Source organism: Lissotriton vulgaris, chromosome 6 (assembly GCF_964263255.1).
Source record: "Lissotriton vulgaris chromosome 6, aLisVul1.2, whole genome shotgun sequence".
NCBI classification, from domain to species: Eukaryota; Metazoa; Chordata; class Amphibia; order Caudata; family Salamandridae; genus Lissotriton; species Lissotriton vulgaris.
The window spans coordinates 1,562,072,652-1,562,097,392 of record NC_141694.1 but is presented as its reverse complement, the minus strand read 5'-3'; the positions used below and the strand labels follow the sequence as shown (position 1 = coordinate 1,562,097,392).

At 44.3% G+C, this 24,741-nt stretch overlaps 1 protein-coding gene across 1 annotated transcript in view; it reads right to left on the bottom strand.

The window, feature by feature from the left end:
- Positions 1-24,741, bottom strand: part of PCSK2 (proprotein convertase subtilisin/kexin type 2) — an 838,444-nt gene that overhangs the window by 378,192 nt on the left and 435,511 nt on the right. Inside the window, exon 5 of the mRNA XM_086927732.1 lies at positions 6,083-6,120. Coding sequence (XP_086783858.1) covers positions 6,083-6,120 — 38 coding nt within the window. The remainder of the gene's footprint in view (positions 1-6,082; positions 6,121-24,741) is intronic.

Below are 24,741 nucleotides of genomic sequence, written 5' to 3'. Positions count from 1 at the left end.
CCGAAACACGTGTCCAGGGATGGCGAAGACAGCGAAGATAGCAAGATCGAAAGATGATGCATCGCGAACACTCTACTACAATGACCAGAGTCCTTAGGGGCAACTTCCGCCGGTGTGTGAGTAGTGTGCGACCCCACCCCCCTTTTTGTAACTTTAAGCTCCCTTGAGCAGCGGGCTGACGAGCCTGGGATCCCGCACCTACGCGCCGGAGTGGTACTATACCTGGCAGATATTGGCAGCCATCGGCGACCCCAGAACACTGCCTATCCCTGCTGACGAGGGTTGAAAACCCGAAACACGTGTCCAGGGATGGCGAAGACAGCGAAGATAGCAAGATCGAAAGATGATGCATCGCGAACACTCTACTACAATGACCAGAGTCCTTAGGGGCAACTTCCGCCGGTGTGTGAGTAGTGTGCGACCCCACCCCCCTTTTTGTAACTTTAAGCTCCCTTGAGCAGCGGGCTGACGAGCCTGGGATTCCGCACCTACGCGCCGGAGTGGTACTATACCTGGCAGATATTGGCAGCCATCGGCGACCCCAGAACACTGCCTATCCCTGCTGACGAGGGTTGAAAACCCGAAACACGTGTCCAGGGATGGCGAAGACAGCGAAGATAGCAAGATCGAAAGATGATGCATCACGAACACTCTACTACAATGACCAGAGTCCTTAGGGGCAACTTCCGCCGGTGTGTGAGTAGTGTGCGACCCCACCCCCCTTTTTGTAACTTTAAGCTCCCTTGAGCAGCGGGCTGACGAGCCTGGGATCCCGCACCTACGCGCCGGAGTGGTACTATACCTGGCAGATATTGGCAGAAATCGGCGACCCCAGAACACTGCCTATCCCTGCTGACGAGGGTTGAAAACCCGAAACACGTGTCCAGGGATGGCGAAGACAGCGAAGATAGCAAGATCGAAAGATGATGCATAGCGAACACTCTACTACAATGACCAGAGTCCTTAGGGGCAACTTCCGCCGGTGTGTGAGTAGTGTGCGACCCCACCCCCCTTTTTGTAACTTTAAGCTCCCTTGAGCAGCGGGCTGACGAGCCTGGGATCCCGCACCTACGCGCTGGAGTGGTACTAAACCTGGCAGATATTGGCAGCCATCGGCGACCCCAGAACACTGCCTATCCCTGCTGACGAGGGTTGAAAACCCGAAACACGTGTCCAGGGATGGCGAAGACAGCGAAGATAGCAAGATCGAAAGATGATGCATCGCGAACACTCTACTACAATGACCAGAGTCCTTAGGGGCAACTTCCGCCGGTGTGTGAGTAGTGTGCGACCCCACCCCCCCTTTTTGTAACAAGTGAACTAGTGGCTACAAGCGATACCTCTACTTGTGGAACAGAGGTATGAATAGTTCACAACTGCTTAGTTTCTTATCCTCCCCTTTGCATAAAAATTAGCGTCTACATGTATACAATTTCTTCCTTTTCAGGCCACGAGAAAATGTCCTGACGTAGAATAGCAGCCACCACTTCCATAACATAGACTGAAATAAGTCTAACCTGAGCCTGTCTTTGATACCGTGAGAGGCCAGGACATCAGATATCTACAGGTACATAATCAAGATCTTGCGGTGCATTATGAGTTAGAAGAGAGGGTCGCAGTTAGTGAATAAATTCTTAATGTTTTTCTGCATTTTATACTGAAAACTGATAAAGCCCTGATGACAGTGCGGGAACTATTAAGTGTTTGAACTGGCCTCAGCTGGTCGTTAAGTCATCTTCACTTGAGGACTGTGCTCCTTCCTTTTGACTTTGTCTTTACTTTCTTTATGGATATAGATTGACTCCATTGAAAAATGTAAATTCTTTGTTGTTTGTATATTGTATTTCTTGTTGAATGTATGATAATTGTAAATATGTGGTTGTAAGTAGTCGTGTATTGTAATTGAAATGTATTGAATGTACAGTTTTTCCCTTTTTTGCGAAATTTGAAAAAATAGTGTATAAAAATTACTAAATAGACAGGTATAAATAAAAATACCGGGTCAAACTAAAGAATTTTGTTTTCTCCACTCCCTAAGAATAAGTTTTTGTAAATTGATTGGGTGTAGGCATACTTTTGACTTTTAGAAGGTTGGCATTTTCTTGTCCTACATTACATCAAAAGGTAGAATGCACACCTAACATTACAAGTCCATTTTACTATGCTCAAGTCAGTTTTGCAACATTCTGCCCTGGAACGTACTCTGTACGTGCACGTTTGTTACAACATTATTTCAACTTGGGGCCATCGTCAGGATCCCCAACCAGGATGCACAGCCAAAAGGTAAATGAACCATCCTTTAAAGTTCGAACATTTTCTTCTGTGTTCAACAGTTTGTTCCAGAGGTAATCACAGGTAATCCGACATTTCATTCTTCAATTTCATTATATAATCAGTTCAATGAATGCCATCCGGCTTTACTCTCAAACACATAGAGGTCCATGTTTTCCTCACAATTCGGCGTAGAGATGACACTTCCAATGCATTTCGGGCATTATACTGCCCTTCCTCAGGGGGAACTATAAAAATATGAGAAAATCTTAATTGAACCACGGGTTTCCATCACCAACAGGAAACAACAACCACATATACCAAATCAAAACCTTGTGTGCTCACCCTTGATTTGCAAAATCAAAATATGCCAAATACTCTTGTGTGCTCCCCTATTGAATGCCAAATAAAGTGAAACAAACTGTGCATTCAACACATGCCTAATCGCCTTCCAATCAAGTGCTCTAAACCCATATGGAACATACCCCGACCACCCTACTCCAATGGGAAAACATTTTAAATATAATAACCCTTTCTCAATTTCATATACCTCCAATGCAAAAATACACTGTGCATAACAAATTTGGCGTACGTGCTCCAGTCAAACCTCACTTAGTGGGACAAGTGTTTTATGAGAAAGGTCACATGATACTAACCACGTGACCAACCACCTGAGTAACCACAGTAATAGAAAAAAGAATAGTGAACAAAAATAAAAATAAAAACCTTCCGAATCCTTAAATACAAACCACCGTACCATCACAAAACATAGAATTAAGACCCGCTGTACTAAAAAAAACGAATTGAAACAGTACAGATGATCAATATTGTTCCTACTACATTTTTGGCTAAACTGTTACAACACCACCAGATATCTCGAATTATTTTGTTTGCATTGAATTGAGACCCAAACGTGGACCTCATGTGTCTTATGTCCATGTCACCAACTTTTGCCCATCTCATAGTTCTTGTGTTCTTACTTAAAGGGTGGTTGCACTCTAAACCATGGATGTTAAAAGGTACAACTACAGGACATCAAAAGGTAGAAAGCAGACCTAACATTGCAGGTCCATTCTACGAAGTCCACACCCATACCTATGAGACCAGCCCGTGGGCCACTGCTTGATTGCCATATAGGAAAGTGCACCCCTGGCTTACACCCCTCAAACAATTACCCAATTTCTTACAATAGTAATTCATTATGTTGTAATTATTACACATTTAGAAAAGTCTGGGCAAATGTTTCACCTAATTAATACCAGGTTATCACCCAAATGCAGCAATAAGCATCCTAAGGGTGACCAGTTGACCTTGGCAAAGTGCCTTCCATTGCACAGCAACATGAGTTACTGAGTTTTAAGTCACTTTTTTAAACTATTTGAACTTAAAGCAATGTTTTTGGTAAAATCTGCAAACTACGATGGATTATGCAGCAAATGCATCAAATCCACAACTATGCTTAAAATGTCACAGGATTGCATTATTTGTTGGATAAAAAGAAAAACACAAAGAATTCGGTGGGTTATGCCTCATTTACTGGTTGCAAACTCGAAATAGGAAGTATTTTCCCTAAGTGGTAAATATCTCACCATGGGGTAATGGTGCTTACCACGTGTATGTTAAATCCCACTATATAATGAGGGCCTATTAAGGAGGAGAGCAGTGCATAGCTGCGTTCTGGTCCATCGCTGATAGAAATAGGTGGGCATCTAGGGATTTCTCAATTCCATTCAGAAAGATGACTGTATTATATATGTTACCCACGGTTCGAATGCTTGGTCAGGCTTGACATCATTATTAAAGAGTTGTATGAACAGCTACGCTGGATAACGTTCATTTTCTTCTGCTGTGAGCGCGACAGGTGAAAAAAACACGCGGATATTGCATCGAGGCTCACACAGTTATGATTCCAGTTATCAGACTGTCGGTGCGGTTATGTTATTCTGTTTGAGACAGACTTTCTCGGATACTAGGTTTATCATACATGTGTAATGCAAGGTGAGGGAAGAAAAGGCTGCAGCCCTCAGTCACAGTCCTCAGTCAGGCTTGCAGTAACAATGTATTTGCCATTAGCAAAGAGCTCCTGCGTTCCTGTGAGGTGTTCAATATATATCTCAACACAGCACTAAACTATCATTAAGGGGGGAGCTACATGAAAACCTGAAGTTTTTTTATTTTAGAACCCACCTGTTGAGTAACTATATATTTTGAGTCGATGTAACTATGGAGAAATAAGCATTAGTCTTCCTATAATATTTTGTTGTAAAATTTGTTTATTAGGGGCCAGATGTATCAAAGGGTTTTGCCCATTCTGTGTCTATGGGGAAATGTGTTGATACATATGGCCCTAAGTGACTTAAAAATAACATTGACAAAAAAAGAGAAGCGCATATGCGATGCATAGGGAAATTGAAAGGAAGTGGCAGCACACAAAAAGAGACGCAAGACATAATATGTAATAAAAACAGCAATAAGGATACTGAAAGGAATTATCCGGACATAGATCACAGGTGTTGCAAAAGACGAAAGCTTGCAAGTACAACCATAAACGTACCTGTGGCTACGTCTAGCTGTCTCCACATCACCTCTGGAAGACTTAATTGTTAAAAACATACGGCGCCTGACATTAATATTGACATTACCACCCTACATCCAGAGAACACCACTTCACACTGAGGCCGTATAGTCGGCACTAAAGAAGAATACACTACCCTGTCTGGGAAGTATGGCACTGCATTTTCAGATGTAGGCTCAAAAATACAACAAGCATTTGCAATGCAATCAGTCTCGCCTTCTGGACCTTATATGTATTTCGCTAGGTAGCACATTAGTCTGGGTGCTGAAACATCTACTGTTCTCTAACATGGATGTAAAGTAAGCACCAAACTGCGGAACACACCAGGTATGGGGACACATGAAGAGAAATACTGCCTATCAGCAGAAAATTGTTTTTAATATAAATTATCCCCTTCAGTGGTCATATCACAGAAAATACAAGATTTGAAAAAAAATATTGTCGGCGGGTGCTGTTGAATACACGTTTCTATGGCCTGGAATCTAGGGAATTCTAAAGTGATTCTGGTATTTTACTGACCTCTGTTGGTCTTTTTCCATCAAGAAAGTTAAATAGAGGGAGTTTCCATAAAAATAAAAAACAGAAAGTCGCTAAATAGAAAGCAATTCTGGTACTTTACTGACCTCTAATGGTTGTTTTCCATCAAGACAGTTAATTGGAGGCAGTTGGACAAGCAGAAAGCAATTCTGGTATTTTACTGACCTCCACTGGTCGTTTTCTATCAAGACAGTTAAATAGAGTCAGTTGAACAGAAAAAAAGTCCCTAAGCAAAGGCAGAAGCAGCCAAGTCCTAGGGCTGATCTCCAGACCCGACAAAGTGCATACAACAGATCTTACAAGCGCTGTCTAGGGTCGACCTAAAAATGGTTTGACAAGCAGGCTGGAGAAAAGGAAGCGAGAATCTGCGCCGCTGCAGAAAGAGCGCAAGCGTTGTGTCTCTGCAGAAAGAGCACAAGCTTTGTGCCAGGTTCTGCAGAAAGAGCTCGAGCGTTGTCACAAAAAAGGTTTCAAATCAATCATTCTTGAGATGTATTCCACCTTAGCTTCCTCTTTGCTTGTACCCTGATGCTGGCAGGGGGGCAGATCATATACCCTCATCTCCCAAGCAGGCCTCCACTGTCAAATCTGCCATGCACGAAATCATTACAGAAAAGGCAGAGGCGTCTGACTCCTAATAGTACAATATCTAAACATCAGATGAGTCATATGTTACACTGAAGGCCGCCGTGTACTTACATAATTAGCTGCGAGGTCAGGATGCAGATAGTCAATGCCTGGAATAAACAAAAGAGAGACAGGATCAGTGATAGAAGTTGGAATTAGGCCTCAGACTTCCCTACAAACACGGCGCCTTTTTCATCAGTATGGAATACAATCGCTGTTGTAAACATTGATAATTCGCCGTACAACTCCGCTTTCTCATTTGTGCTTTTAGGCGGCGGCCTATTCCCTAACAAAAAAGCCCTGTCAGCTCGGCTTCCCCGTGCTGCTGGAGGCCACCAGCAAATGACGCCAAAACCCGCGCTGAGTGCATTCGTGGCATGGTAATAGTCCCACTGAGACGTTCATTGCTTCTTTTACATCCATTTTGCTTTTTACTGTACAGACGGAAGAGAGCAATCTGCATTCATTGTGCGTTGCTAGCCCAGGACTGTTAACTCTAAGGACATTATGGATATTTTTCATTTCGCTGTATTTTGACAGCTTTTTTGGGCTGTTTTTATTGTTCCATGGGATGAAAACACGTGTGCTGCATAATGACAGGGCTGTAACGATTTTTTTCTAAGAATTTTGTTCATAATTGCAGAGTGCTAATCATGTGCAAGAATCCATGCCAAGTCACAAAATGCAATTTCCTACACATTTCTGTGCTAAACTTTTTTTTATTAATTTTCATAGACTGATTAAAAATAGTTTTTGAGTAATTCTATAGCAGCTACAGATTATAATTCTCATTTTGGGACGGTGGTCCAAAGAATAAAAAATCTCTGCCTTCATTCCTGTCATTCACTCATTCCAATTTTCATTAGCCACTTGCAATAAATGAGGTGTTATAGGAGACGATATCTTTCTTAAAATGGACCCTTCAACTGTTTTAGTATTGGGCTTGACAAACCCATATCTCAGGATCATAGCTTTCTTGATTTTTTTATACCAAAGTTGCTAAGACTCTCTCAGTTGAGGAGGCTTCTTTCCCACTAGAGGTTTAGCAGTTGCTCTGAAAATGGCAGCATGAAAGATTTCGGGAACACCTATAGTGTAAAAAAGTAAAATCTCCCTGGGAACCTTTAAATGGGGAGAGTCTGACTACATCCTGTAGCTGATGCTGCAGAGGAGGCGAAGATTAACCTACTGGCTTCTAACTCTAAATATTTATGTTTAGAAACATTAACCATCTTCATATCAGAAGATTTTCCCTGTCTGCTTTTTTTGCTTCCTCTCTAACCTTTAATTCCCTTTCTCCTACTGAGCCAGCCTTAGCCCAGAATCCCTGGCCTTCTTGCCTTCTCTTCTATCCTTCTTGTCTTCTCTTGCTTTACCCTAACTAAAGCCATTCCTAAAGTTCTAAATTCAATAAAGTCTGCAGAAGCAGAAATAATAAGACTAGGGATGCCTGGGGTTAAACAATTATCTTCTACTGATCCTGAGCAAATTCTAATCCCTGTCTGAAATGATCCATTCCCAACGGACTTGCAAGCCAAAATGCCAGCTACAAGTTGCACTTTTTTTGAAATATAATACTTGAGTCCCTTGGTCTGACCAGCTCATCTAAATGTGTGCTCTTCAGTGCTAAATCCTTTCCATGTTATTCAACATTTTAACTCGTACTTTCCATAAAAACAAAATGTGAACAAGTAGCATCCAGTGTCCCCCAAGGTCTGGAATCTAGTAGTCTTATCATTTGTCCACAAACGTTAAACCTTTTTTTGGGGCCCTGGGTTAATTAGTTGTTAAGTGGGGGTGTCTTTTGTAGACTTTCCACTTGCCAGTAGTCTGACTAGCTACTGCTGCTTCACAATTGGTTTTGATAAGCCTCAATAGTGCTGCACTCCAATTAGCCAACTTGATCCCTTTTTTGTATTTGACTCATTCGAGGTAGCAAGATTGAGCTGCCAAGGCTCACTTCTAGGCTGGAAAGAGTTAGGTTGACAAGTTAATCCCTCTAGTTGCCCAGTTGTATTATGCAAAGACTTCCAAATATCATCCAACAGAAACCGGCCATTTGTATTATTCTGTTTAACTGTAACATCATTATGATGGCTAGAATGTGCATTGAGATGGATACCTCCAACTAGCTCACATTGTTTTAGTAAAGCATTGCATTGTTTTTTATAGAGCATTCTATTACGTCAGAACAACACTGAATTGCAGAACCTACTTACTATGGAAGTAATTAATTATGGATAAGAATGTAATATAAAATATTAAGATGTATTATGATAGAATTGACATGTCTTTAGAAAATGGTGGGCTGGAATGTGGGGAAATACAGCCTACTGTTCACATTCGCTATTGGGCCCTGCTACTTGTATGTGGCTTATATGGCCAAATAAGCAAACAAAATAAATAAATCCCAGGATTAGAAACTTAGTTTTAGTAGGACTTAGTAACACCCAGTAAACAAAACTGTGAAATATCGATGCTCAATTTGTGCTGTAATTTAGAAAAAACAAATGGACTATACAGTAGAGAAATAAATAGTTCTGGTACAAAAACGTTATGTTGAAACAAGGAGAGGGGGCTCTTTATACCAAAGGAATGGAGCACCCAGATACCATGAAGTAAAATAAAAAGTTTTTCCTTTGGTCAGAATCTGTCTGAAGGCCAATCACGCCTCCAAAGTCAATCAACATGCATCACACAACAAACTTTGTCTTGTAAATGTTATTTTGGATCCTATTTAGACAACAGAGGGCATAGATTATATTTCCCGGTCACCAATACACTGTTTAACTTTCCAAATTTAACAGAAAAGTAGAGCGTTGACGCGTTTCAGTGGTATATTTTTAATTGTACCACCTTCATCGGGACAAAAGTAATTTGTTTCTCCTTAACACGGTTTTTGTCTCACCTAGTCCGTGCAACCGCACATCTGTGAGAGTATTTCCAATCTATAGAGGGGTATGTAGTCCCATATATGGAATTCAGCCGTTCTTGAGATGCCTTTCAGTGGTCATATTGTGATGTGCTGGGATACCAGTTGCAGGATAGCATCCTTGAACTGGTGGGCTAAATGTGCAGGACATCTGCCACAGGTGCCCTGACCACTCTGGAAGGGGGTACCGCTCCAGGTGGGAGGGTGCAGAGCACCAGGGAAGAGGACCAGGCATGGGAAAGCCCATCCCAATCTCCTGTCCAGCCACCAGGCACATACCATGGGCTGGTGTGTCAGGATGTCATCCCTGACCTTACAGGAAGAAGAATGGACAAAGGGTGTCAGGCACCTGGGGCTTGCGCCCCTCACTCACTGACGCCACAGGGATTAGTGAACCATGAAAGGTCTGGGGCCTGGCTCTCAGCATTGACAGCTGTCAGTGGCCACTGTGTATTGCTGTCCTGGTGGACAGAGTTGCCCCTGGGAGTGGGACTTGAGTCACTCCCCGAGGCTGTACTGTGCCACACCCCTCTGTTGGCCATGTGGGTACTGTCTTCCTGTTGACACACCTGTGAACAAGCTTGAGTTAGGTGCTGCACAGATGGGGTCCCCAGGTGAGAAGGAGGGTTTCCCATGGGTTAGTTTAGTGGGCCCCAAGAGTATAGACAGAAGAGTCCAACTGGGTTTCCCATGGCGTAGAGCCACAACATGCCCCGCTGTGGTGAGCCAGGACTAAGATCTATCACCACAAGCAGGGAAGTCCATCAAGGGATTGATTGGTCTACCTTGGCTTTAGCCTGGAAGGGGGTTGTATTAGACCTGGCTTTTTCAGCAAGTTTATCCCCAGACTTTTTGCTTTTTGGCCTCTTGTTGACCCTGTATTTGTTGGTTTTAGGACTCTGAGCCCTTTACCATTGCTGATCAGAGCTAAAGTGCATTTGCTTTCTGTGTAAATTGTTATTATGGATTGGTATTTCCATGATTGAACAAAATGCTGCTAGTTGACTTGCAGCACTGATTGTGCCATCCACACAAGCATCCTTGCAAAAGGTTCTCAGATCTGTCATTGCAGTGTCTGTGTGCAGTTCAGTACTGCAAAGTCGACCTGGCAAGTGCACCTACTTGCCAGGCCTTAACCTTCCCTTTTCTTACATGTGAGGCACCCCTAAGGTAGGCCCAGGAACCCATGTGGGCATGGTGTAGTGAATGTGAAAGGTAGGACATGCCCTGATGTGTGTGCATGTCCTGATAGTGAAATACTACCAATTTCATTTTTCACTATTGAAAGGCCATCTGCCTCATAGGCTTGAATGGGGGTTCATTTATAACATCTTATATAAATTGAGAAAAGATAGGAAGTTAAAGTTTAGTATGCCTGAACCCAGAATTTAAAGATGCATCTTTTAGTAAGAATGATTTTTACATTCTGGGTTTGAAAATACCACTTTTAGAAAGTAGGTATTTTCTCAGTTAGCCATCCTGGGTACTGCTGCTGGTTTGTGTATGGACTGTCTGTCTTTGGAGGGATAGTTGCTTGGGATGTGCATTCACATTAGACAGCCACTGGGGGGATTAAGGTGTGTCCTGCCTTTCCTAGATGAGTCAGGGCTTGGCTGAATAGACGTGGGCTGCATTTAGAGTTGGAGGGGGAGATTTCCTCTCACCTGAATGTGCCTGGTCTGTCTTACATAATGCTGTCTCCACCTCTTGCTGAGAAGCGGCACCAGAGAGGACAGAACTGGTTTGAACAAAGCAGAGAGCCTCTATGGCACCAGAGAACAAAGAGGAATGGACTATAAATGTTGGGGCCCAGACCCCTGAAGTTCAGATCACTTCTGGGATTTAAGAGGAACCTTTGACAAGGAGAAGAGCTGGCAAAACTTCCCCTTTGCTGTGTGCTGTCTGGGGTTGGCCTGCAGTTGCTTTTTCTCACAAGCAAAGGACAAGGACTTTCCTCTATGTTGTGTTCCCTGCTTGAGGAAGATCTCCAAGGGCTTGAAGTAGAGTTTACCTCCTGTTCTAAAGTCTCAGGGACACAACAACTTCATCCCCTCTGTTGTCCTACAACATTTACTGCGGTTTTAGCTGCCACAGAGGGAAATTGAATCACCGGCGAGCGATGCTGTAACCTGCACTGAATCCGTGGGCACCACAAGTGAAGAGCACGACGCACTGCCTGACAGTACCGTAGACCCAAAGCCGATGCTGTGCGCATCGACTACGAAGCCATCACCAAGGCCGGTGCCAGAGCCGAGGACACCGCTCATGACTCTCACAACATACCGTCCCGATTTGCACCACAGCCCCGCCCCTGGTGCTTCTTCAACAGAGCCAATACTCGACATGAGTGACTCCCGAATCCATCGACACCTACCGTCTTAAGGAACCACCGCCTTGCCACCATCCTGACATCACCTCCCTGGCATCAGAAAGTAACCGATGCCTCACCTCTCCAGGAACAGTAAGGAACCAACGCCTCACCTCCCCTGCCTCACAGTAAGGACCTGAGGCCTCACCTCCCCTGGGGTCATAAGGAAACAACTCATCCCCTCCCCTTTGATCGTAAGGAACAGAAGCCGCGCGGCGCCAACAAAGCATCAACTCCCCGACGCCTTGCACTATCTTTGCTTTGATAGTTTCCAAGGTACTGTTCTTTGTGGGGTCGGTGCAACTCCGGCCTGACGCCACGCACCTAGCGGTCAGCCCCGTACTTTGGGATTTTCATCTGTCACAATGTCGTTATAACTCCAGGAGGAGTTATTTGGTGCTATACACTTCCTTTTTAAGAATAACTTCTCTTGGGGATATTTTTGTTTATTGTATTGTGGATGTTTTTGTTTTGTTCCTGTTTAGTTTAGATACAGATTACTTATTTTTCTAAACTGGTGGGGTGTCCATTTGTAGTGTTATCATTATATTACTGTATGTGTGCACAAATGCTGGCCCTCGACGCGCTATCCCAGGATTCGCTGTGTGGTTTTTCAAAGAAGGACGCAATATCTTTACGCGCTACGGGCCCCCTAGAGGGAAGCCTCACTTCCTAAGACAACTCTAAGGAACACCATTTCCTAAGGCTACATCGCCGCTTCATCTTTTTTGTGGATTATTGGTGGCCCCGGCATCTATTTCTTACGATATACTGCACACGATATCGGTGGGTTATTTTGAAACTTTGTATCGAACTTTGTGGTGGTTAGTGAAGGAATTATATGAGCAGGATTTTTCTATTCTGCATCTGTGAATATACGTATTTTAAGGTGAAAGACCGTGTATGTCTCCAGGTTTGATTCTGTGATACTTTACAAATATACAGTTAATGGAATTGAAGAAAGAGCCTTGATTGTAAGTCCACTTGAATGATATGAAACTGTTCTATTGGATACAACTCTATATCCCCCATTGTGAAGAAGTTATTAAAGAAAAGTTTACATTGTGCGCCCTTACGAAGGATTGGTGGAAATTCGGTCCTGTTCCGAAACGCGCGTCGGCCCTTCTTCTGTTTGTGTTTTGTATATATATGATTGTAGACTGTTTGTCTTTTTATTTGTACCCTCTGTTCCTGGAATATTGTTTTGTGTTATTGATGATAGTGTGGATGTGTGTGTGGATGTTGGATGTACTTAGGTTGTTTGAAGGCTGTAATGTATATTGATAGCGATGTAAATAGACTGTAGATATGCTTATGATTCTATTGCATTCTATTGATGATGAAAAAATAATAAATAGATATATGTTTTTGAAATAAGCCCTTCTGTGTGGGACAATGCTGATATTTGAAAAGAATTGGAGTTAATACCCATATGTATATTGCTTTCTAGGGGAGGTTTTCCTTTTTTGATTATAGTTCTTCCCTGCCTCCTCCTCCTACTATTGGGTTTTCAGGGACCCTCTTGTGCTTTTGACCACAAATGCTTTTCACATTGCCTCTGCGATAATGCTATCTACTCGTGCCAAGCTACAAAGGGGGAGAGCAGGGGTTATTTTAGAAGTGTATCCTCCTTGCCCTGACTAGGAAGAAGGGTCCCTATTGGACAAAGGTACAAACCATTGCCAACAAGAGACCCCCATATCAAACAGGGCAAGCTTGATCTTTTCTGTAAACTAGGCCCTTTGAAGGTTGGGAAATAATGAATCCCCTATTATACAAATTAACATTTACCTGCTTCCCTCAGTAATTGGAGCCATTCTCCCTTCCCTTCCAGTGAACTCCATTTTCAGAGAATGAGAAGAATGTCTAGGAAAGAAATTCAAGTCTGGATCTTCTTTGTGTTTTTTAATGTCTTGGGGTAGGCTATTGCAGTGTGTGGTAGCTTGTACGAAAAAGCCTACTATTTGTCCTATCATGTTTTGACCTGAAACTAGCCACAATGTAGATAACGAGGGATCATAATAGAATAGTAGGCTACTAGAATTTGGAATTCCTTTTCAAGTACAAAAGAGCATTTTTATAGCAAACTTTATAGGTCAAAATTTGAACAAGGGTAAAGTTCATTCTTTGTTTTTCTGCAAAAATATATACTTCCTGATTTTTACTAATCAATAAACAATGTAGGCAAATAAGTGGCTGGCTTGTATGTATATAAACATCTAGAACACATGTAAGAAACCTGACGACCTCCATCTATTTTTGATCACATGCGCATATCAGTACAGTACACAAGCACACAGCAGGGTTAAAAGTTTAAATCATAAAATGGCGTTTTGCTGAGCTCAACGTTCCTGTGCTGTGAGAATTATTAGGAAAAATGTCCACGATGTCTCAGACTTGCATCTGTATTTCAAGGTTGAATCCGTAGTTGAAACAGTTTCTATCTAGTTAGCCTTAGCATCTGTACTAGGATGAGCTATCATATAATACTAATGAATCCTTTACTGTTTGTCTATATGCACGGTCTGGAAATTTCCACTGCTTGACAAGGATATATCTGCTCATGCTTTGCAAGGAATTGTTATATATGCTACAGCAGAGGTTGATTTATGATGCACTTTGCTCTTAAAGAATCTTCCATATTAGTTTGTTCTTTGGATCACACTTTCACATATAGTGCATTACAACAAACGTTTTTTGCACTAATTTCTCCTGAGACATAGTGGCAACATGTCTTTTCAAGAAAAATGGTCTTATCATGCAGAAAGGTTTATGCAAACATACCAGATAATAACAGAATTAGCTTAGGCATCCATAGTTGGTGTACATTCTCCATAGACATATTGTGCAATCCCCATATTCTATCTATGGCTCACATGGCCTCTTCTACCACTCATTCTGTGTAGATTCCTTAGTCCTATTTAGGGTTGGTATCTCAATGTATTTAATGAATCACAGCTTCACCACTTCTGATGTGTCTGCTTACAGTGGCCTCTTTGTTGCTTCCACCAGTCCATAAAATATTCACTGGGTGCTTAACAATACAGTCATCAAGTAATCCTTTTCACTCTTGTGTTACTTCTGTTGGTATCTCATCATTGGCTTGGCAATAGCACATTTATGAGCTCTTTTATCATTCCTAATTGCAAAAACTTTTTACTGGGTCTCAGTACTTACTGATACTGGTAGTTTGAAAGTTCGCCAATGGGACTGTACTTTCTTGGTTATTTAGCGGTACGTCCAAGACTCTAGTTTATTATCACTCCTGCATGGACTCCATTTAATGCTGCCATGTTGATTCAACAGTAACTTTAATGGAATTTGTAGTGCAATGGGTTCTACCCATTTACTCGACCCCGATTCTTTTCTTGTTGGATCTTCCAGTTTTTGGACCTTTACTGTGTGTGAGTCTCACTACCAGAGTCTCACGCACGGTAATTACATGGCAATTGGACTCTGTATTTACCATCAATGTTCTCTTTTTAAGAAAAGGCGGGTGCAATGCAGCTTGGGTAACGGTCATTGGTCAAGTTACACGTGAACATGTTTGCACAATTGAGTGCACAATTGAGTGTGTGGGCTGCATGTGTGAGACTACCTTTGTGCTCAGCCTGCTAATAGCGCATAGTTAGCCTAGGGCAATAAGGACCATGACAGGGACCATGACAGGGTAGGTGCTGACCTAGGGTAGGCCTTTTGCATTTAGTGGGCATTTATAGATAGGTCATTAGAGTTTATCTGTAGCATCACTGTATAATACACGTAGGTGAAATCTGCCTTAAAGTGCAGTTTCGCTCAACTTAGACCTACAAACCCAGTGAGCTGTCAAACTGGAGTAAAACATGCAGGCCAGGTTTGAATATTTTAGGAGAAACCTCTCAACCAACCTATATTTCTTTAAAATCTGACCTCTTAAGGATCATTAACAGCAACCAACCCAATATCAGTGACATACAACAACATAAACTCAAATATATATATTTTTATTGTTAATTGTTTCATATAAAAATATTTTATACTTTTTATATAATGATGGTACAGCCATTCATTATCGATCAGATACGTTTTTCATCATTGTCTACACATACAAGATACATTTGAACAGATAAACAGGCAGTAACCAAGGTACCACCAAAACCCCCAACATATTTGTATACAAAACTACTGCATTGTTTTGAGCATTTAATATCAGAACTTGAACAGTGGATGGATACTTGATCAGTAGGTTAAATTAACATTGCTTCTAATAATGCCAATGCCTCCATCGGTAACTGTGTTGAAGGCAAGGTGATACTCGACCCACATTCAAGGACTAAATGATAATATACCTTGGAATAGTCTCAGTCAATGAATCTAATAACCCACCATGTGGACTAACACACACACAGAGTGTGGGCTCTTGACATAACCGTTCAGACTATACATTGCACTTGGGATCACGACAACACCCTCTACGGTACATGAGAAAGGACACTGTCCTACTGAATAGCTGTACCAGCCTCCAGTACCATACAATATATAACATCATGAGATACATCGCATCTTTCCCTACTTTCATGCGAAAGATAAATCACACCCATATATGTGATGTCCGAATGCTATACACAGCTGCTATGTAACTGCTTCCTGCTATCTAACTGCTTCCCGTCAAGGCTCACACTCCCCATACCAACTGGTCGGGAAATCCCGGCGCTAACTGCCTCTTTCTCATTGATAACATCAATAGAACTCTTGCCTGCATAGCTGCTCTAAAACACTACCGGATAGTCTGTATTCTGCCCAGACTAACATTTTCCTCACCAAATGGTATGGAAATACTCACCCCAATCGGTTCTATTTTTAGCGATTACACCTTCCTAAAAACACAATCTTGCCGAAATTGCCATCTCCACATTTCTGTAAAAAAACGATGTCTAATATTCACTATGAATATTTCTTTAATACAGACACATAAACACAGATGACACAACACGGTTGTGTAGTTTGTTGTCTGTGTTGATTCTTTTCTCTACAGATGCTACTCACGCCATAGAGACTCTACGTGCACTGAACTCCCAACAGCTGTGGCGTCAAGATGTTACATAAATGCCCACCTAAAGGCCTGAAACCATTGACGGAGTTCCTGTTTGGCCGCATTAGGTTGAGAAGTGGGTCCTGAACAAGCACCAAGTATGTGAGGTACGGGGGGATTTCTGGACATTTGACATGTCCTTGTGAACCGCCCCCATGACTCGGTCTGGACCGCTTTCCCCTACATAGCGTGAGAATGGCGCCCTCAATCATAGCAGGGTGACACCTTACTGTTTTCTCTTTAATTTTCCTTTACTCATCACCAGAGTGCTACTCTTAAAGAGGACCCCTCCAGGGACTCATGGAGTTTGTCCTCTGGAACATAAGAGTAAGTACGCTACCTATTACTGTCTCGGTTAGCACCTACGAGCGCAGGGCACGACCAGTGTGGGGGAGCGTCAGGCGACAAGAAGGGCCACCTCAGCGCTCCCCCCTCCTTTATTCCCGGGGACCCGGGGAGAGGGCGGGCCGCCCCCTCCCCCACCCCTCACCGCCCGCCCCTCTGACCCGGAAGTCTGCACCACGCCTTCCGGGTCAGGGATCGGGCACCGGCCAACCGGTGGTGTGGCGCACACCTCCCGCGTAATCATTGGACGCCGGGAGATCATGCCCCCCCACCACCGGGAGGCAAGGGGAGAGGGGATCGCCGCACCGCCATGCGGGCGGGGGGCCTAGGGTCCCCCCTTTTCATACGAACCGCCAAACACCTCTGGCTTTATCTGACTAATCACTAAGGCACATCACAATGAAGTCACCAAAATAATCGTGCCTAGCCTAATTCTCAACTATATGTGTGTGACTTTATATTGTTTTGTCCCTTTATTTTCACAAGTACAAATCAAGAGGAAACCATCCTATTAAATTACCACACCTTAGCGAGTGCGTCACTTGGGAGCGTATACATACTTTGTAAACCCCTTTTTTAACTCACTTTCACATATAGGTCCTGGCGAAAGCCAGAATTAACACAAGGCCTGGCTTAAACAAGTTGACCACACCGGATGTGGGAGCCCATAAGTCTCTCCAACCAGATCCACTAGCCCTGCTTTTAATACTGCCAAGAACGATTTAGAAAAGGGGGTGGTGATGAACAGAGTGTCTGAGTTAAACAGACCACTCTTACCCAGTCCAAAGATCAGGGCTTGATCCATCACCGTTATTTATCTCACTGCCCCATCCCAGCTCAGAACCTGGCTACATGCAAATCAGTCTGTCCCTGGCCCAGTGCATCATGGGAACAGGGCAGACTAAACTACCAAGCCAATTCTTCACCAGAAAGGAGACAAGATACCGGGGACCGGTTTCTGGCATTTCAGCCTTCTTCGGCCCGGCTTGCTTGAATCCTGATGGAGCAGTGAGAAAGGGACTCATGTCTGAGTATACCCTGCCACACCTAGAGTGGCCAAAAACGATTTAGAAAAGGGGGTGGTGATGAACAGAGTGTCTGAGTTAAACAGACCACTCTTACCCAGTCCAAAGATCAGGGCTTGATCCATCACCGTTATTTAGCTCACTGCCCCATCCCAGCTCAGAACCTGGCTATATGCAAATCAGTCTGTCCCTGGCCCAGTGCATCATGGGACCAGGGCAGACTAAACTACCAAGCCAATTCTTCACCAGAAAGGAGACAAGCTACCGGGGACCGGTTTCTGGCATTTCAGCCTTCTTCGGCCCGGCTTGCTTGAATCCTGATGGAGCAGTGAGAAACGGACTCATGTCTGAGTATACCCTGCCACACCTATAGTGGCCAAAAACGATTTAGAAAAGGGGGTGGTGATGAACAGAGTGTCTGAGTTAAACAGACCACTCTTACCCAGTCCAAAGATCAGGGCTTGATCCATCACCGTTATTTATCTCACTGCCCCATCCCAGCTCAGAACCTGGCTATATGCAAATCAGTCTGTCCCTGGCCCAGTGCATCATGGGAACAGGGCAGACTAAACTACCAAGCCAATTCTTCACCAGAAAGGAGACAAGCTACCGGGGACCGGTTTCTGGCATTTCAGCCTTCTTCGGCCCGGCTTGCTTGAATCCTGATGGAGCAGTGAGAAAGGGACTCATGTCTGAGTATACCCTGCCACACCTATAGTGGCCAAAAACGATTTAGAAAAGGGGGTGGTGATGAACAGAGTGTCTGAGTTAAACAGACCACTCTTACCCAGTCCAAAGATCAGGGCTTGATCCATCACCGTTATTTATCTCACTGCCCCATCCCAGCTCAGAACCTGGCTATATGCAAATCAGTCTGTCCCTGGCCCAGTGCATCATGGGAACAGGGCAGACTAAACTACCAAGCCAATTCTTCACCAGAAAGGAGACAAGCTACCGGGGACCGGTTTCTGGCATTTCAGCCTTCTTCGGCCCGGCTTGCTTGAATCCTGATGGAGCAGTGAGAAAGGGACTCATGTCTGAGTATACCCTGCCACACCTATAGTGGCCAAAAACGATTTAGAAAAGGGGGTGGTGATGAACAGAGTGTCTGAGTTAAACAGACCACTCTTACCCAGTCCAAAGATCAGGGCTTGATCCATCACCGTTATTTATCTCACTGCCCCATCCCAGCTCAGAACCTGGCTATATGCAAATCAGTCTGTCCCTGGCCCAGTGCATCATGGGAACAGGGCAGACTAAACTACCAAGCCAATTCTTCACCAGAAAGGAGACAAGCTACCGGGGACCGGTTTCTGGCATTTCAGCCTTCTTCGGCCCGGCTTGCTTGAATCCTGATGGAGCAGTGAGAAAGGGACTCATGTCTGAGTATACCCTGCCACACCTATAGTGGCCAAAAACGATTTAGAAAAGGGGGTGGTGATGAACAGAGTGTCTGAGTTAAACAGACCACTCTTACCCAGTCCAAAGATCAGGGCTTGATCCATCACCGTTATTTATCTCACTGCCCCATCCCAGCTCAGAACCTGGCTATATGCAAATCAGTCTGTCCCTGGCCCAGTGCATCATGGGAACAGGGCAGACTAAACTACCAAGCCAATTCTTCACCAGAAAGGAGACAAGCTACCGGGGACCGGTTTCTGGCATTGTTGTAAATATTTTTGTCCACCCTAAGCGTGGAAGGGTATACTCAGATGTGAGTCCCTTGCTCATTGCACCATCAGGATTCAAGCAAGCCGGGCCGAAGACGGCTGAAATGCCAGAAACCGGTCCCCGGTAGCTTGTTTCCTTCCCAGTGTAAGAATTGGCTTTTGTAGTTTGGTTTGCCCTGTTCCCATCATGCACTGGGACAGGAACAGACTAATTTGCATACAGCCAGGTTCTGAAACTGGGATGGTGCAGTGAGCTAAAAAATGGTGTTGGATCTAGCCCTGATCTCTTGACTGGGTGAGAGTATTCTGTTTAATTCAGAGACTCTGTCCCTCACCACCCCTTGTTGTAAATATTTTTGTCCACCCTAAGCGTGGAAGGGTATACTCAGATGTGAGTCCCTTGCTCATTGCACCATCAGGATTCAAGCAAGCCGGGCCGAAGACGGCTGAAATGCCAGAAACCGGTCCCCGGTAGCTTGTTTCCTTCCCAGTGTAAGAATTGGCTTTTGTAGTTTGGTTTGCCCTGTTCCCATCATGCACTGGGACAGGAACAGACTAATTTGCATACAGCCAGGTTCTGAAACTGGGATGGTGCAGTGAGCTAAAAAACGGTGTTGGATCTAGCCCTGATCTCTTGACTGGGTGAGAGTATTCTGTTTAATTCAGAGACTCTGTCCCTCACCACCCCTTGTTGTAAATATTTTTGTCCACCCTAAGCGTGGAAGGGTATACTCAGATGTGAGTCCCTTGCTCATTGCACCATCAGGATTCAAGCAAGCCGGGCCGAAGACGGCTGAAATGCCAGAAACCGGTCCCCGGTAGCTTGTTTCCTTCCCAATGTAAGAATTGGCTTTTGTAGTTTGGTTTGCCCTGTTCCCATCATGCACTGGGACAGGAACAGACTAATTTGCATACAGCCAGGTTCTGAAACTGGGATGGTGCAGTGAGCTAAAAAACGGTGTTGGATCTAGCCCTGATCTCTTGACTGGGTGAGAGTATTCTGTTTAATTCAGAGACTCTGTCCCTCACCACCCCTTGTTGTAAATATTTTTGTCCACCCTAAGCGTGGAAGGGTATACTCAGATGTGAGTCCCTTGCTCATTGCACCATCAGGATTCAAGCAAGCCGGGCCGAAGACGGCTGAAATGCCAGAAACCGGTCCCCGGTAGCTTGTTTCCTTCCCAGTGTAAGAATTGGCTTTTGTAGTTTGGTTTGCCCTGTTCCCATCATGCACTGGGACAGGAACAGACTAATTTGCATACAGCCAGGTTCTGAAACTGGGATGGTGCAGTGAGCTAAAAAACGGTGTTGGATCTAGCCCTGATCTCTTGACTGGGTGAGAGTATTCTGTTTAATTCAGAGACTCTGTCCCTCACCACCCCTTGTTGTAAATATTTTTGTCCACCCTAAGCGTAGAAGGGTATACTCAGATGTGAGTCCCTTGCTCATTGCACCATCAGGATTCAAGCAAGCCGGGCCGAAGACGGCTGAAATGCCAGAAACCGGTCCCCGGTAGCTTGTTTCCTTCCCAGTGTAAGAATTTGCTTTTGTAGTTTGGTTTGCCCTGTTCCCATCATGCACTGGGACAGGAACAGACTAATTTGCATACAGCCAGGTTCTGAAACTGGGATGGTGCAGTGAGCTAAAAAACGGTGTTGGATCTAGCCCTGATCTCTTGACTGGGTGAGAGTATTCTGTTTAATTCAGAGACTCTGTCCCTCACCACCCCTTGTTGTAAATATTTTTGTCCACCCTAAGCGTGGAAGGGTATACTCAGATGTGAGTCCCTTGCTCATTGCACCATCAGGATTCAAGCAAGCCGGGCCGAAGACGGCTGAAATGCCAGAAACCGGTCCCCGGTAGCTTGTTTCCTTCCCAGTGTAAGAATTTGCTTTTGTAGTTTGGTTTGCCCTGTTCCCATCATGCACTGGGACAGGAACAGACTAATTTGCATACAGCCAGGTTCTGAAACTGGGATGGTGCAGTGAGCTAAAAAACGGTGTTGGATCTAGCCCTGATCTCTTGACTGGGTGAGAGTATTCTGTTTAATTCAGAGACTCTGTCCCTCACCACCCCTTGTTGTAAATATTTTTGTCCACCCTAAGCGTGGAAGGGTATACTCAGATGTGAGTCCCTTGCTCATTGCACCATCAGGATTCAAGCAAGCCGGGCCGAAGACGGCTGAAATGTCAGAAACCGGTCCCCGGTAGCTTGTTTCCTTCCCAGTGTAAGAATTGGCTTTTGTAGTTTGGTTTGCCCTGTTCCCATCATGCACTGGGACAGGAACAGACTAATTTGCATACAGCCAGGTTCTGAAACTGGGATGGTGCAGTGAGCTAAAAAACGGTGTTGGATCTAGCCCTGATCTCTTGACTGGGTGAGAGTATTCTGTTTAATTCAGAGACTCTGTCCCTCACCACCCCTTGTTGTAAATATTTTTGTCCACCCTAAGCGTGGAAGGGTATACTCAGATGTGAGTCCCTTGCTCATTGCACCATCAGGATTCAAGCAAGCCGGGCCGAAGACGGCTGAAATGCCAGAAACCGGTCCCCGGTAGCTTGTTTCCCTCCCAGTGTAAGAATTGGCTTTTGTAGTTTGGTTTGCCCTGTTCCCATCATGCACTGGGACAGGAACAGACTAATTTGCATACAGCCAGGTTCTGAAACTGGGATGGTGCAGTGAGCTAAAAAACGGTGTTGGATCTAGCCCTGATCTCTTGACTGGGTGAGAGTATTCTGTTTAATTCAGAGACTCTGTCCCTCACCACCCCTTGTTGTAAATATTTTTGTCCACCCTAAGCGTGGAAGGGTATACTCAGATGTGAGTCCCTTGCTCATTGCACCATCAGGATTCAAGCAAGCCGGGCCGAAGACGGCTGAAATGCCAGAAACCGGTCCCCGGTAGCTTGTTTCCTTCCCAGTGTAAGAATTGGCTTTTGTAGTTTGGTTTGCCCTGTTCCCATCATGCACTGGGACAGGAACAGACTAATTTGCATACAGCCAGGTTCTGAAACTGGGATGGTGCAGTGAGCTAAAAAACGGTGTTGGATCTAGCCCTGATCTCTTGACTGGGTGAGAGTATTCTGTTTAATTCAGAGACTCTGTCCCTCACCACCCCTTGTTGTAAATATTTGTGTCCACCCTAAGCGTGGAAGGGTATACTCAGATGTGAGTCCCTTGCTCATTGCACCATCAGGATTCAAGCAAGCCGGGCCGAAGACGGCTGAAATGCCAGAAACCGGTCCCCGGTAGCTTGTTTCCTTCCCAGTGTAAGAATTGGCTTTTGTAGTTTGGTTTGCCCTGTTCCCATCATGCACTGGGACAGGAACAGACTAATTTGCATACAGCCAGGTTCTGAAACTGGGATGGTGCAGTGAGCTAAAAAACGGTGTTGGATCTAGCCCTGATCTCTTGACTGGGTGAGAGTATTCTGTTTAATTCAGAGACTCTGTCCCTCACCACCCCTTGTTGTAAATATTTTTGTCCACCCTAAGCGTGGAAGGGTATACTCAGATGTGAGTCCCTTGCTCATTGCACCATCAGGATTCAAGCAAGCCGGGCCGAAGACGGCTGAAATGCCAGAAACCGGTCCCCGGTAGCTTGTTTCCTTCCCAGTGTAAGAATTGGCTTTTGTAGTTTGGTTTGCCCTGTTCCCATCATGCACTGGGACAGGAACAGACTAATTTGCATACAGCCAGGTTCTGAAACTGGGATGGTGCAGTGAGCTAAAAAACTGTGTTGGATCTAGCCCTGATCTCTTGACTGGGTGAGAGTATTCTGTTTAATTCAGAGACTCTGTCCCTCACCACCCCTTGTTGTAAATATTTTTGTCCACCCTAAGCGTGGAAGGGTATACTCAGATGTGAGTCCCTTGCTCATTGCACCATCAGGATTCAAGCAAGCCGGGCCGAAGACGGCTGAAATGCCAGAAACCGGTCCCCGGTAGCTTGTTTCCTTCCCAGTGTAAGAATTGGCTTTTGTAGTTTGGTTTGCCCTGTTCCCATCATGCACTGGGACAGGAACAGACTAATTTGCATACAGCCAGGTTCTGAAACTGGGATGGTGCAGTGAGCTAAAAAACGGTGTTGGATCTAGCCCTGATCTCTTGACTGGGTGAGAGTATTCTGTTTAATTCAGAGACTCTGTCCCTCACCACCCCTTGTTGTAAATATTTAATACTGCCAAGGGCCCACAAATAACTTATCCTGTGGATCCTGGGATGCTTAGGACAGTTTTTTAACTTACACCCTTAACACCATCACTGCACATTCACTTAACACTATCTGTTCCGCTGTAAACAGACATTGCAGCACACCCAAGGCACACTTGGTGCCTTGAGTGGGGCCCGATGATGAAGCATGCCACCAACTAGGTTGGTGGGTGAGGGCCTTCATAAAAACTAATATGTTTTTCTGACATGCACTACATGATCCTTACTAGCACAGCTAGCTCTTTTTGATTATCATCATAATCCTACGGGGAAGTGAACTAGCCATTTCAGTTCCTCACTCTCCTGTAGATACTTATCAACTTAAGATTTCTGTCACTTAGGTTGAGCCATTCAATGAAGTTCAATAGATCTGACTCATCACCAAACCATACAAAGAAAATATCATCTATGAATCTGTGCCAGCTATCTATGTTCTCATAGTATGGGTTATCTCGTTGAAACTATGTTTGTGTTCATATTCACCCATAAAGAAGTTTACTCCACTGGGGGACAAGTTGCCCCATGCTGGTCCCCTTAACTTGTTGGTATAAATTGTCCTCAAATTCAAAATAGTTATGATGAAGGACAATATCTATACATTCTAGGATGAACTTATCCGATCTCTCCCCAGGAACTCTGGCCAAAAGTGCTGCCACAGATTCAATGGCCAGGTCCTGGGGAATGCTGGTGTACAAGGACTCTATGTCTAGGGTAACCAGCAGCTGTGTTTCTTGGTTAAAGGGTTTATGCTCTATTGTAGCTATCATATGCCTGTGTCTTTAATGCATGATGCATATTGCGTGGTAAGGGGGCAAAGAAAAACATCCACATATTTGGAAAGTGGTTCCGTGCACAAGTTTTATAGATGAAACAATAGGTCTTAAGGGTGGATCAACTATATTTGTATGCATTTTTGGGACTCCACACAGGGCTGGTGTAACTGCATACTTATTGTTGAGAAAATCAAATTATTTTTGTTCTATTGTTGTCTTCGATAGTGTTCTGGTACTTGCAGCATGGCATCTATTTTACTAGATCACTGATCTGTATCCATCACCACTATACAGCCTGCTTTGTTGCAAGTTTTAATGGTAATGTCGGTGTTATCTTG